Below are 13,648 nucleotides of genomic sequence, written 5' to 3' on the forward strand. Positions count from 1 at the left end.
ACATGGTGGATTTATGGCGCCAAATTTTTGCGTAGCGTTTTTCAAAATCTGAATCTGGTTATCAATATCAACGATATTCATGAACATAACAATAAAACGTAAAAAAAAATCTTAAAATTCCCGCGCAGTCGTTTTATTTTTCTAATTTTTTTTTTTTCACTTATGGCCATTCCTTTTCGGCGGCACAGTGAAGAGAGAAGGCACGTGCGAGTGTAGCGCACTCACTCCACCGTGGAGGATACACACTCGAGGCACTTTACATTTCACCAGATAGTCGCTGAACTGAAAAAAGGACTCGGAATTATTTTTGTTATTGGCTTGCAAAAAAATTTGTTCTGAGTCGATATTGACCCACTTTAAACGGGATTTAATTCAAACTTTATACAATATCAAGGATCACTCAATAATATCAAGGATCGGTGACAATACAATAATCTTATTAAAATGTGTTTTTAGTAAAAAAGTGATAAATCAGAGGACTTTCTATGCTCTCTATTCTAGGTAAGTTTCGATTAGTACAGATTAATTTATCCAAATATTATATTCTGCAGTTTATACATAGAAACCAAAAGACAAGCAAACCTACTACATACTTGGCATATTTATCTGAGTAATTTAACAGGACTCTATGCATCATTTCAATAAATATTATTTTGTTACTCTGAAAGCTTAAATAACCAATTCATTCTAGCTTAAATAAAAATAGACAATTCTCTTTATCTAAGAACATTTCTCAACACACGGCACGGCACATCAAGCCACTTCAACTTAACTGTCTAAGTGTACCCTTCTCTAAACACTTAGAATACATTCACATAATTTATTGATACTTATATATAAATTTGACCGTTCAATTTCGTCGTAATCTTTTTCCTATATCTTCCTACTCAATCGATATTGGGTTTTTCTTCAATTCGCACTATTTAACAATATAACAATTAGCCACTATCAATCTACTTAGTGTGCCATATCATATTTTATTTGAAATCAATAATACATCTTTCCCGTAACTTGACTTTAACATTTTTAATTAATATTACTTTACAATTATAAAAATTATCACATTCACATCGCACACATTCAATTTTTTTTCTAAACTACACGCAACATCCATACTATAATATTATAAATGCGAAAGTAACTCTGTCTGTCTGTCTGTCTGTCTCTTACTCAATCACGCCTAAACTACTGAACCAATTTGCATGAAATTTGGTATGGAGGTATTTTAATACCCGAGAAAGGACATAGGCTACCTTTTATTGCGAAATATGTACCACGGGCGAAGCCGGGGCGGACCACTAGTAACTCATAAAACAAACAAACTGACAAAAGATTTAATATTCATTAAAATAATATAACCTTGATAAAGAAATAAAGTTGTTTTAAATTTCACTATACAATTCTTCATACATTTTTATTTATTCACTAGCTGCGCTCTGCGGTTTCACCCACGTGGCTACGCTCCTGTAATTGGTCTTAGCGTGATGATATATATAGCCTATATAGCCTTCCTCGATAAATGGGCTATCTAACACCGAAATAATTTTTCAAATCGTACCAGTAGTTCCTGAAATTAGCGCGTTCAAACAAACAAACAAACTCTTCGGCTTTATAATATTAGTAAAGATTTATTAAATAGTATACTCACCAATTGCGCAGTTTCGTCTTCAGCAGACGCAACGACAACAGTTTTCTTTGAAGAAATCGCCTCACTCAAGACTCGATAAGGGTGCAATCCGAGTGACCTTAACTCATGTTGACCCAAGTGTACCCCACTGTAGGGTACGTTTATGCTTCCCTCTATGCAACTCTTTTCGTACCTATTGTTAGTGAAATACAAAAATAAGTAAAAGAGAGACACGTAATATCGTCCCACACCTCCGTGCCCGTCGGAGTGGGGAGCGTGAGGTTTTTTTCGTTACGGAATTTCTCGATTCGGTCCCCGCGCTCAAGGCCCGCGATAGAATCTATGCAATAGCTTAATAACTTTATAGTACCTACTGGGTTTATTAGTGTAGGATAGTGGGAATTATAGGGTACGTATACACTGGCTTCTGTGCCAGCCTTTTCGAACAAATTTTTGATAAAGTTTAATAGTATTACATTTTTCAGACGATTAAAATTAATTATTATTAATATAAAAATACAGGGTGTCTCAAAAGAAAGTTTATATTTTGTGGATGAATAAAAAAAAAGTAAGCGGTGTATTGAAAAAATGTTTATTAATTATTAAAGTGCATAATATGGGAATTTATTTCTTAAAAATAATATCGTCCAAATGCAGTCCATTGCGTTCACGTCACGTGCGATAAAGGTTTCAAAAATAAATTTTAAATTATTTCCTCATTGCTCGTTGATAAAACTAAAATATGCCAGTAAATACCAGGGTTGCCTGGTAGAGATCGCTGCCAGCGATAAGGCCGCCTACTGTACATTGATTAATTTATTGTTAAGTTTATAAAATGTATAATATCTGGTGTACAATAAAGTATTTTTCATTCATTCATTCATTCAAATAATTTAATAATTATTAGAGTTATAATAGTCATGTAAGTCACATAACGCATTCGTTATGTGACTTATCCCATTCGAATCCCATTGGATTGGCGATGAACAAAACAACTGTTTGTCAAACTGATTATATATCTGACCAAGTAGTACATTAAATCACACATATTATAACATATTACACATTAAATTATTGTCTTTAAAATGAACAGAATACTCACAGCAAATTTGATCTGATATCAACGCAACAGCATTTCTCTTGGCAGGTTAGCGAGAAGAAATCAGAAAGGTTGATCCGAGGACATATTTCAGCTAGCAACACCTCCATAGGCACTTCTACCACATCCTGCAATTATTGTTATATATAATCTATGTTTCTAATAGCCATTTGGATTTTTCTGTATCATTTTCATCATGCCTTGCGCGCGGCCAGCAGTTCGAATCCAATTTTTAAATGATCTCAAACGGAAGATTCTCTATATTCAACTTCATAGCTTTTTTGAATAAAATTTAGCGAAAGTATCTCCATAAATATTTATACACCTAAATTAGTGGACATCAAAATCTTTTGAACGGATTTATTCATTACAAAGTTTCAAGGAGTTTCTCTATGTAAAAATTTCGTATATTTTTGCATAGTAGTTTTTACATAATGTAATGAAAACGGTATAATAATTGTACAAACGCAAATTGTACAAATAAAAAATACGTTAAATATAAACATAGTTACATTTTAAAATTCTGGGAAGTTATTATTTAATTCGCAATTAATAATAAACTGCAGCTTAAATAACCACGAATATAACAATATACCTAGGTAATATGATTATATTATAAACAAGCAGGAAAATACGATGTTTCATATTATTTATTGTAGCTAGAATATAAATTGTAATATTTTAGACGTTTCAATGATGCATTTAGTTTATGCGTACTAATATGGAATGACCACATTTATTCGGACCAAAAATAAATTATTTATTAATAATTATTGTTAAAAAGCAATGTTGAGAGGAAAAATTATTGATACAGATTCAGAGCAATGTCCTTGTTAATATTTAATGCTCCTAATTAAGGTTTTTAGTATTTTATGTATTTTTCCGCTATTTATTTTTCCGTTTTTTGAATACAAGCCAATGTATTAAAATAGGGTAAGGTATATTTTCATCTAAACTTTGCTATAATAAATAATGTTTAATCCTACTAATATTATAAATGCGAAAGTTTGTATGGATGTATGGATGTTTGCTACTCTTTCACGTAAAAACTACTGAACCGATTACAATAAAATTTAGCACACATATAGAGGGTAACTTGGATTAACACATAGGATAGTTTTTATCCCGGAAATCCCACGGGAACGGGAACTATGCGGGTTTTCCTTTGCAAAAGCGGGCGAAGCCGCGGGCGGAAATCTAGTTCTAAATAATAGTTTGTCGGCCTATGTTATTTAATTCAAGTTTAAGTTACTAACTTACCATAGGATCTCTTATTTCAGGCTCATTCGTGAATCGTCTATAGCTAATGCTGCGCGGCGTACTGCGTGACATCTCTATGGATTCCTAAACAGTCATATAACAAAAAATATTGTGATAATAAGGTTTAAGGTTTAAAGACATTTATTCCCATTAAGACATTAAGTCACTTACATGAGAAACTTAAATTTTAAACATAGGTATTTATAAAAAATATCATTCGTTAGTTAAAATTTAGAGTAAGTTACATACTATAAACATAAGTTTAGGTTAGGTACTCATTCATTGCATTCAAAGTTTGAGCGTGTGGTCTTCCAGGATGTGTTTCGCTAATTGTTTTTTGAATACAATGAATGAGTTTACACTTTTTAATTTGCTTGGCAATCCGTTATAGAAACGTGCTCCCTCGTATGTTGCCGTTCGCCTTCCATAATTCGTTCGGATCTTCGGGAGGGCAAGATAGCTAGCTCGTCTATTAGGATAATCATATAGGAAACACCCAACAACAAACAGTTTTTTTGGTATTACCACAAAACAATTTAAACACAGTCTTACTTTAAACCAGGATAGTTGTCTTGTGAAATACCTCAAAACCAGATTAAAGAGAACCCGTGCTTAAAGATAAACCCTGTTTAAAGTTTTTTGTGGTAAGACAGGTTCTATCTTCTAGTGTAGGGGTGTTTCTAGTCGGTGACAAGGACCTCGGACTTCAAACCGATAATTCGGGGGTTCGAAACCAGCAGGAAATAAATTGATATTTCAATTTAATCTGCACACGTTATAAATCACCATTGCTCTAAATGGTGAAGGAAAACATTGTGAGGAAACCGACATGTGGAAGAACCAAAATGTCGACGATGTCGTCTGTTTATTGATAGGTAGATACAGTAACATAATGTAAGTATATTGTAGGTATAATTAATTTAAAGAAATACTAAATTGATTTCTAACATCTAAAACGTAATACAAAAGAAAAAAAACATAAGCTCGGTGCAAATTTCTATGAATAAAAATGCTCCGTTACTTAAAGCGAAACGGTAACGAATCACTGAGTAAAAACTAGTTCAACTACTAGGGTATTTGCGCCAGTTCGCGTCCACTTAGTGCAGTTGGAAAGTCTGAAGGAGAAAATAAAAATGTTCCAGAACAAATTTCAACGCAAAATTTATGTAACGTGTTCATTACATAGTCTATTTTAAGATTTACTTTCAATTGTGTTGGAAATATCATGTGGTTTTTATTTATCTAGACAAATAGCAGAATTTGGCGTTTTACCCAGTTCGCGTCCAAAAATGCCTTTTTGCGTCCACCCGTGGACCAGTTCGCGTCCACCAGCTTAGAAAAGGAATTAAGAATGTATTGGGTGATATTTTATCAGATAAATGCAAATAAAAATTAGATTTTAATAAATTATTTATTTACGAATACAGTTATTTAATAAAAACCGGCCAAATGCGAGTGGGACTCGCATACCGAGGGTTCCGTATTAACCTGTCTTTTTTTATATGTTTTAACTGTAAATGATTATTTTTTCAATGTTTCCCTTATTTGTGCTATAAGACGTTGCTTCGCACCAAACTTCAAGTGTCTGTGTTCACGTAAAGTACCCTGTAGGTTTTGATTCCCTTGCGAATGTCGAAATTTGCGAAAATTGGCAGCATAAACGGCTGTATCTTTTGATTGCTTTGGCTTATAAGTTTGATTTTTTCACTGCTTCAAGGGACCGTAGACTTGAGTATTCAAAATAAATTTCAGCTTTATACCTCTACGCGTTACTGAGAAAAAGGGTCTTGACAGAAAGACAGACCGGCAGACGGACATACAGACGGACGGATATCAAAGTGATCCTACAAGGATTCCGGTTTTTCCTTTCTAGGTTCGGAACTTCGGAACCCTAAAATCAACATTATTATTAATATAATTCACTGTGTAAGGAAACTGGAAAAACTTAATTATATTTATCTTCTCATCATTATTAGAACCAAAAATTAACAAAAAACAAAGTTACGTTATGTAAATAAATAATAATCAGTTCTATTAAGATTACCTACCTACCCTATTTTTTAGTTTCTAAAGAATTAAATTTCTCTTTTGTATATTATTTTCTTAACCACAGACTCTCATTCTCAAAAATACTAGTCTCATTCTTAGAATACCCATTTTAAAATGAAAAAATAGCATAAAAATTTGCTAATTTGAATGAAAATTTAAATTATCAACTTGTGGTCTTAGTCAAAAATTTACAATCTATTACATATTTTAACAAACAATTCATTGCTACGTAATGAAAAACAATGTGGACGCAATATGTTCTATTGTTATGCACTACAGGTATAGTTTGCGCCCACCGTGGACGCAAAATGGAAGTTGTACAAATTCGGTGTAGTAATTCGCGTCCACCTTATTTTAGCTATTAATTGTAAAAGAAATAAGCTTATTTATAATCCATACTATTCCATGTTTTGTTAGCAAAGCAAAGAAACAGTTACATATTCAAAAATTCACATTTAACAATAAGATGCTTACCGTCAAACGCGACCCTGCGCACTATTTTTTTCTCAAAATCCCGCGCGTTTTAGCTCTCTCGTTTAATAGCCAAAATTAAATATTTTTTTTAAATAGGATAGGCGGTGCGCAGGCATATTTTGAATATGTGTGCATGTCTCTTATACATTGAGGTATTATCGGAAATTTTTCTTATTACAATTTTACATAAAGTATACTTATTTTCGTGAATTTTCTAAAAGATATCCGCAAAATGGACGCGAATAGGCAGGTGGACGCGAACAGGCGCAATGACCCTAGGTATGTACAGTTTCAATAACTAAAAAATAAATTATGTATGTGAATAAACTGATAGGAACCGATACCTATATGATATGTTTAGGAATAGGCCTTGTTTAGCCTATAGCTATATTATTATAAATTTTGCAAATTCAAGTACCTAGGTATCAGTAGGTACACACTTACATTTTACAAATTTAAAAAATACATGATTAAAGCCCTAATTATAAAAAGGTACGAAAGAAGAAATTCAGATATAAAGACGAATTTTCCACTACAAAAACTACTCAAAACTCGAAAGTATTAAAACCACGTTTTGCAAATATAAACGACTTTTTTAGTGAATACCCAGCGTCGGTTCAACGACTCCTCTACTAGGAATATAAATATTAGAGCCTTATTACTACGCGCGGTTATTGACTCGATCATACGATGGCCAAATTTGACCTTCAAGTTTGACTTCTACTGGCCAAAAATTTGGAAAGTTTTAAGTATATTTAGTGCAGTAACTGTTAATTGTATCAGAATATTTGAAATTCCGATTATTGGGAAACGGGCAAAATAAAGATAAAAAGATACAGCATTTACAGCATCGTGAAATTCCACACCAAGGAACACTTTTAAATATTATAATACTGATAAACTTTATAACGTATACCTAGAAAAAATAATTTTGATTGTTATATCAAACAAATTTTTTGATTTTTAATTAAACACTAATATAACAAAAATATTATGATGATCATATACAGGAAACACACAATAACAAACAGACATTTTTTATCTTCTAGTGCAGTGGTGCAATCTAACAATGTTCATATAGGTACATATTCGTAGTTGCAATTTTACCTACTTATATAGTGTTTGCAATAGCGAAAATTAAGTGAACTATAATTTATTAGTACCTATTATCCAGGGCACCTATTTTAATAAATAAAATGACTAAAATAACATTATTCTCAAAAATCAAAACTTAAATATTACATCAAAACTAGATTAAGATCGATTTAACAATCGATTATCTGTATGATAAACTGAAAAAAACATGAAAATTACCTTAACACACTCGCCAATATCGATTTCAGGCAGGTCCGAGAACAACAGAATACATTCATTGAAACCGGAATCCAGTAAGGTGTCTCGTAACTGCCGCAAAATGCCTACACCCATGAACAGTGGCAATTGTGGCCCTTCCACTAGTAATGCGTCCCAGAGATGGACGATTTTATGGAGCGGGAATACATCTAAAAATAATAAATAAATAAATAATAATAAAAAACACTTTTTTTTACAATGCACAGATATATAAAATACAGTATCTTACAAAAGGTATCTTCACCGTACAAATTGGCGGCCTTATCGCTTTAAAGCGATTTCTTCCAGGCAAAAATAGTAAGTCAATAGTAATAATTTTAAGATTTTTACAATTATTTATAATTGAACCTGCGTCGTTCGCTGTACGTGGTTTTTATCGGGTTTAAATTAGATGTAATGATTTAAAATAGACCGTTATTTTAAGCCGTTGTAAGATTTATATAAATATATATATATATATACACACACACACACACACACACACACACACACACGTGACACAAAATAATAATTTAGAAACTGATTTTATGAGATTCAATATCGAAAATAAGTCAGTAATTTAAAAAAAAAAACGTCTCTACGGTCATAATTAAAACTCTATTAAATGAGGAATATGGAGTTATCAACTGTCTCATTTTAAGACCAAAGGTCAAAATTTTTTATCAAAAGCTCTTTTGGTGTTACAACTAAAAAAAATCATACTCACGAGAGAACATAGTCAAGAACCACGGTATAGCGAATAACTCAGGCACAAAGTTAATATCATGTAAATGTGCTGCCAACTCCGGTTCATGGAAGGCTGTTATCTGCCAGAACTTAGCCAGATATTCCTTTATAACCGCACTGTTGTCTTTTAGGAAGAATTTATGTAAGTACTTGGGAACGAAAGCCGAGAGGCAGGCGAAGGCACGAGCTAGAATAAAAATAATAATAATTAACTAATATTATAAACGCAAAAGTAGGTACAAAATATGAATGTATATGTATGTAGCTCTATCCCACAAAAACCACTGAAAGTATTTTGACCATACTCGGCAGTGACGTAGCTTAATATGTACCAGAAAAACACATAATCTATAGATACATTTACGCATGCTGGTACGATCGTAATTAGCTTTAAAAACAGTTAAGAGCGCTTATTCAATTTAACGCAAGTCAAAATCTCCGCGATCTATTACGATAGATCGCGGCTTGCGCTATCCTTTTACTATGAACAGCATAGGTCCACAGGAGAGCGCCGAGCAACATGTCCTCTCTCTGGGAAGGCTCGCTGCCGACTGATTTTAATCGGGTCGCGCGCAGTGTTTTATAGTACTTTAAAAAAAATTGTAGAAAAATAATAGAGGTACCTTAGTTGATTTTTTAAATTTTATCTTATAAGTAATACGTTCTTTTATTGCAATATGTATAAATTATATTCAACTAAGTCAAATATCTTGGTGAAAATAATCATTTTGTCGAGTATAATTTCTAAAAAAATTCACATTGTTCGGATTTTAATTTCGTAAGTTAGGAGTCCAAATTAAAAAAATCTTTTAACTAACTATTTTAATAAGGATTTTTGCAGTTAGTTAAAAAAAATGTGTGTTAGATCTGTCAGCAATTTCAGATATTTTTAGCTTCGAAATTGACACTAAAAGTGAAATCAAGTAATCATCGGCTCAGTTATCTTGATGGTATTCACAAATACTGTATTAATTGAAAAAAACTCTTAACTAACTATATAGACAATAAAATTCCCTAAAATTATTAGTAATTCATATGTTTGTAAGATAAGTGGTTGATGGACAATCTGGTTTGAAAAATCACATATTTGAGCCAAACAGCGCACGGACCGCGTACACGGCCTTAATTATAATATTTTTTTTTCTTTATTTCGGGTTGTGAATAACAAATTTTTTGTCAATTTTTTTTTCGTCAGTACCTTCATTACAAAAATTCAAGTACAAGAATGGTGCAGTCAGCGAGTCCAAGCCTTGCCAGTACACATATTGCGGGTTCGTCAACAGCCAGGCTTTCAACAACCGCTTTAATGTTCTGTGACCAGCTCTACCACAGAGCAACCAGCAGTATTGGTGACAACGCGGTATGTCAACATCAATCTGAAAGACAGCAATACTGAATTAAATGTATCCAATTCCTTGATAAATATTTTTTTCAATAATAGAAAAAAATCAAGCCGTGGCCGTATGGTAAGGCGTAAAATAATATTAATTTATTTATTTTACAACAACATACATACCAAACTGGTTTCTAAATCAGTATTTGTTAAAAAAATAAGGCTTATTAAATGTGGATAATTTTTTTGTAAGGTCATATTGAATTAAATGTTGAGAACACAAGATATAACTATTAATAATAATTTAGAAACCAAAACTCTATCAAACAAAAGATCATTTTTATTTGCAACAATAAATTGAGCTGAATTGATTGATTAGCTTATAATAGTGTGAGTAATGTAACAGGTTGAACAATTTACTACTAAAACTTGTATGACAAAAGGCAACAAAGGCTTACCTGTCTATCAGTAGGAGTAGGGGTCTCCTTATCTATCCTTTCATACTGGTCCTCTATATCTCCAACAACCCCTAATAGGGCTGCCCAAACATCCCCCCTCACTAGAGGTGGGATATCTATTTCCGCTTGTGCTCTTATGTACTGAGCTGTGTAGGGGTAACCCTAGAATTAATTTAAAAAATTATAAAAATATATTATATATTCAGGTGTTTTATAACAAATTTGAGTGGTACCCTAAAAAAATTGTAGGAATGTACCCTTTTAGAAATATAATGTAAATGAAGAAAATTGAGGCTTGAAGAAATGCTGAAGATAATTTCAAATAATAACTACTCTATAGTATTATTCCATTATTATTTTTAAAGAGTTTCATTGAAATCATTTTAGTATCTCGATTAAAAATTAAAATAAATTCTGATAATTACTTAAAAATACTTACATGCAAAAGTCTCTGAAACCAAATTAATCTATAGAATTGGTATTCAGTATCCTTTTCTCTAATAATCTTAGGTAAAGTAACAGCGTCATACTCTTTTCTTCTTTCATGCATTAACGGGTAAAAATCATGTGGTGAGATATGAGCGAGGCGGTTTTTCAATATATCCAAACTATATTTTGCTATTCTTCTATCAAATAATGCATTTTTCTTGCCTCCTATTGTACATCCATCCAGCAGTATTGCTCTAAAAAAACAGAACAGTTAATTTATATAAAAATACCTTGTGGGTGAATATTTTTTATTTTACATATTTTATTTTTCTTGACATTTTTTGGTTCCGTAACTATGTATGTATATCTACTAAAAATGAGCAATATTTTAAACAATCAATAGTTTATGTTTGCTCACTAAAAACATAATTTTAAAAAATTTATAAAATTTCATTTCATTTGTAAAAACCCAACCAAATCAGGTAAGAATTTTGCATGTTTAAGAAGCTTTGTCTCTGTACAGTCACTTACTTGTGTGGTTATACCATACGATAATCTTTAATACTTACATAGGCATAGACAATATAGGGGGGCTATTCTTTATCAAGCCATTCTTCTTTAGCTCAGATATAATATCACCGCCTGCTAACTGCCACCAGTGATATAGATATTGTAGTTTACAACCTAATAGCCCCCTTGGCGTTTTCACTTCTATTGGCTTTTGTTCACTGATTTTCGATAAATCCTCAACTACTTGTGTAAAAGTCGTTCTCTCACTTGGATATATTTTTAAACATTTTTCAATTATATTTCTTATGCTTTCTGGAAGAGCCTAAAAATGGGGAAAATTAATAATATGTTATGTAATTAATAGTATAATGTAAACTAAAGTTTATTAATAAAAAAATTTAAACTTACTGTGTGCTAGTTTCTTATATTAAAAAGAAGTAAATTGTAAAATTTGTTTACTAGTAAGTAGTAAGAAAGTTAAATTATTGAATATTGATTAATTTACAATCACTTGTTACTTCAATTTCCACAATTTTGTGTCAACAAATAAGACAATTATTATAAGCAATTTTTCCCCTTTTTACCTCACCTTATAAGCTTCAAAACAGTCATGTTCCCTTGCAATTCTTTCAGCAGGATTACTAGCATGCACCAACGTTAGTATCCTTCGTAGAATGGGCCCAGGCTTCAAACTACTCCATAATTTGCCCAGACATAGCTCTAAGAGGATGATACCAAAGTTCCATATATCGGCTGATGGACCACCACCATTAAGAATTGTTTCTGGGCTTAGGTACCGGGGAAGTCTGAAATAAAGCTAACTTTTTTTAAATATTGTTGGTAATTTTACTTGAATATTGTTTTTAACAGTTCTATTATAAGTTTGGCTGAAAATAATTTATTTGTTTTATTTATTTTTATTATTATTTTTTTATTTTACATACCCTTACAGCTATTTGTATTACAATATTAATATTTTTTTTTTACTAATATTGTGAAGGAGAATCTTAGTCAACCCCACTTGCAGAGACACAAGCCAATAATATGATTAACTAACTTAAACATTAATTAATTAATTTTTTTATTTTATGTGCAGTGGAAATAGATTTTCGTTACATATTTTTTTATCTCAATTTTGAGTTAAATAAGGTAAATTCCTCACCCCAAAGGAAACGGCACTTCTTTTCCACCATCAGTCATATAAAACATGCCATAATTGAATAGCTTTACTCTCCCACAATTATCTAATAAAATATTATCATCTGAGAGTATTCTGTGTGTTATTTCTTGTTCATGAAGATACTGCATTGCCTTAGCCACTTGTAGAGCAATGCTTGTAACCTCAGGGATGGAAAATTTAGACAAATGCTCCGACAGTGGTTTACCTATTACTTCAGCCACGACGATTATCCTTTCTATCACAAAAACAAAATAAAGACAGTTAATATGCAAATATTCTTGATACTTTATGAACTATGTTTGCATAGTTTGAAGTGGAAAGACATACCATGTTTCCCTCTAATAATATCGAGGTAGGTGCATAAATTCGGATGTTCTATCGTCAGTAATCGTTGAGCTCGTCCTAATATAGTTACAGAACTAGGAGTAAGCGGCAATCCGTTGCTACCGCACGTTTCACCAGGATGATTTTTAGCGAAATACGTGCAAGCAGCGAATTTACAGTTCTCCTCTACATTCATTATTGCTTCACGAGAAGGTAAACTTATAAGACAACAAGCGGTTAATTATTTATTATCACCGAGGGGCGGTGATGGACATAAATGTCAATTAATATTTTTAAATATCTCACATCGGTTATTATGGTGTTTTGAAACTTAAATTATTGAATAAAAATATAGCTGTAAAAATATATTTGTTAAATGAAGATTGAATTATGAAATTTGTATCAAAACAAAAACATCCAGGGATAGAATTTGGTGACAGATGACAGTTGACACTTAACCCCAATGACGATACCTTTCTCACTTACGCAAGAAAGAGAGCGAAAATACCATTACAAATGCGTAAGACAAAGACACAAATACTTTATTTTTTGTCCCTTATTGCGTAACCTGTTTTTTCAAGTTTAGCAACTTGAGTTGCGAAACAAACTTTGACAGTTCGTGCCTTCATCGTGCTTGGTGTTCGAATTTTGGATATTATTTAGGGCCGATTTTTCAATCCCGAGATAAACAGTCTAATAACTACCCATCGAATAGATTTATTCAATTGTATATCTAACTCATAACGGCTCGCCTATTTTTCAATTGTGGTTTATTTGATGAATAACTATCTGACCAAATATTTCCATATTGGCAGCTCTGCTCTCG

The 13,648-nt window shown here is 32.0% G+C and overlaps 1 protein-coding gene across 1 annotated transcript; it reads right to left on the reverse strand.

The window, feature by feature from the left end:
- Window positions 1–135: 135 nt before the first annotated feature.
- On the reverse strand, window positions 136–13,244 carry LOC123691797 (TBC domain-containing protein kinase-like protein). The gene is made up of 13 exons (XM_045636356.1): window positions 12,826–13,244; window positions 12,481–12,733; window positions 11,908–12,124; window positions 11,378–11,640; window positions 10,819–11,062; window positions 10,380–10,541; window positions 9,787–9,964; window positions 8,569–8,775; window positions 7,824–8,011; window positions 3,987–4,070; window positions 2,730–2,854; window positions 1,649–1,820; window positions 136–282 (listed from the first exon to the last, which is right to left on the reverse strand). Exons 1-13 carry the CDS (start codon window positions 13,016–13,018, stop codon window positions 157–159), a joined length of 2,412 nt encoding a protein of 803 aa, XP_045492312.1. The 5' UTR covers window positions 13,019–13,244; the 3' UTR covers window positions 136–156.
- Window positions 13,245–13,648: the final 404 nt, after the last annotated feature.

This window comes from Colias croceus, chromosome 5 (assembly GCF_905220415.1).
Source record: "Colias croceus chromosome 5, ilColCroc2.1".
Classification (NCBI taxonomy): domain Eukaryota; kingdom Metazoa; phylum Arthropoda; class Insecta; order Lepidoptera; family Pieridae; genus Colias; species Colias croceus.

What these genes read in the sequence shown, in the direction of transcription:
- LOC123691797 (XM_045636356.1), bottom strand. Translation starts at nt 13,018, where the DNA reads ATGAATGTAGAGGAGAACTGTAAATTCGCTGCTTGCACGTATTTCGCT. An exon ending in ACTGTTTTGAAGCTTATAAG is followed by an intron (nt 11,641 to 11,907) that starts GTGAGGTAAAAA and finishes CCCCATTTTTAG; the next exon opens with GCTCTTCCAGAAAGCATAAG. An exon ending in GGTTTCAGAGACTTTTGCAT is followed by an intron (nt 10,542 to 10,818) that starts GTAAGTATTTTT and finishes AATTAATTCTAG; the next exon opens with GGTTACCCCTACACAGCTCA.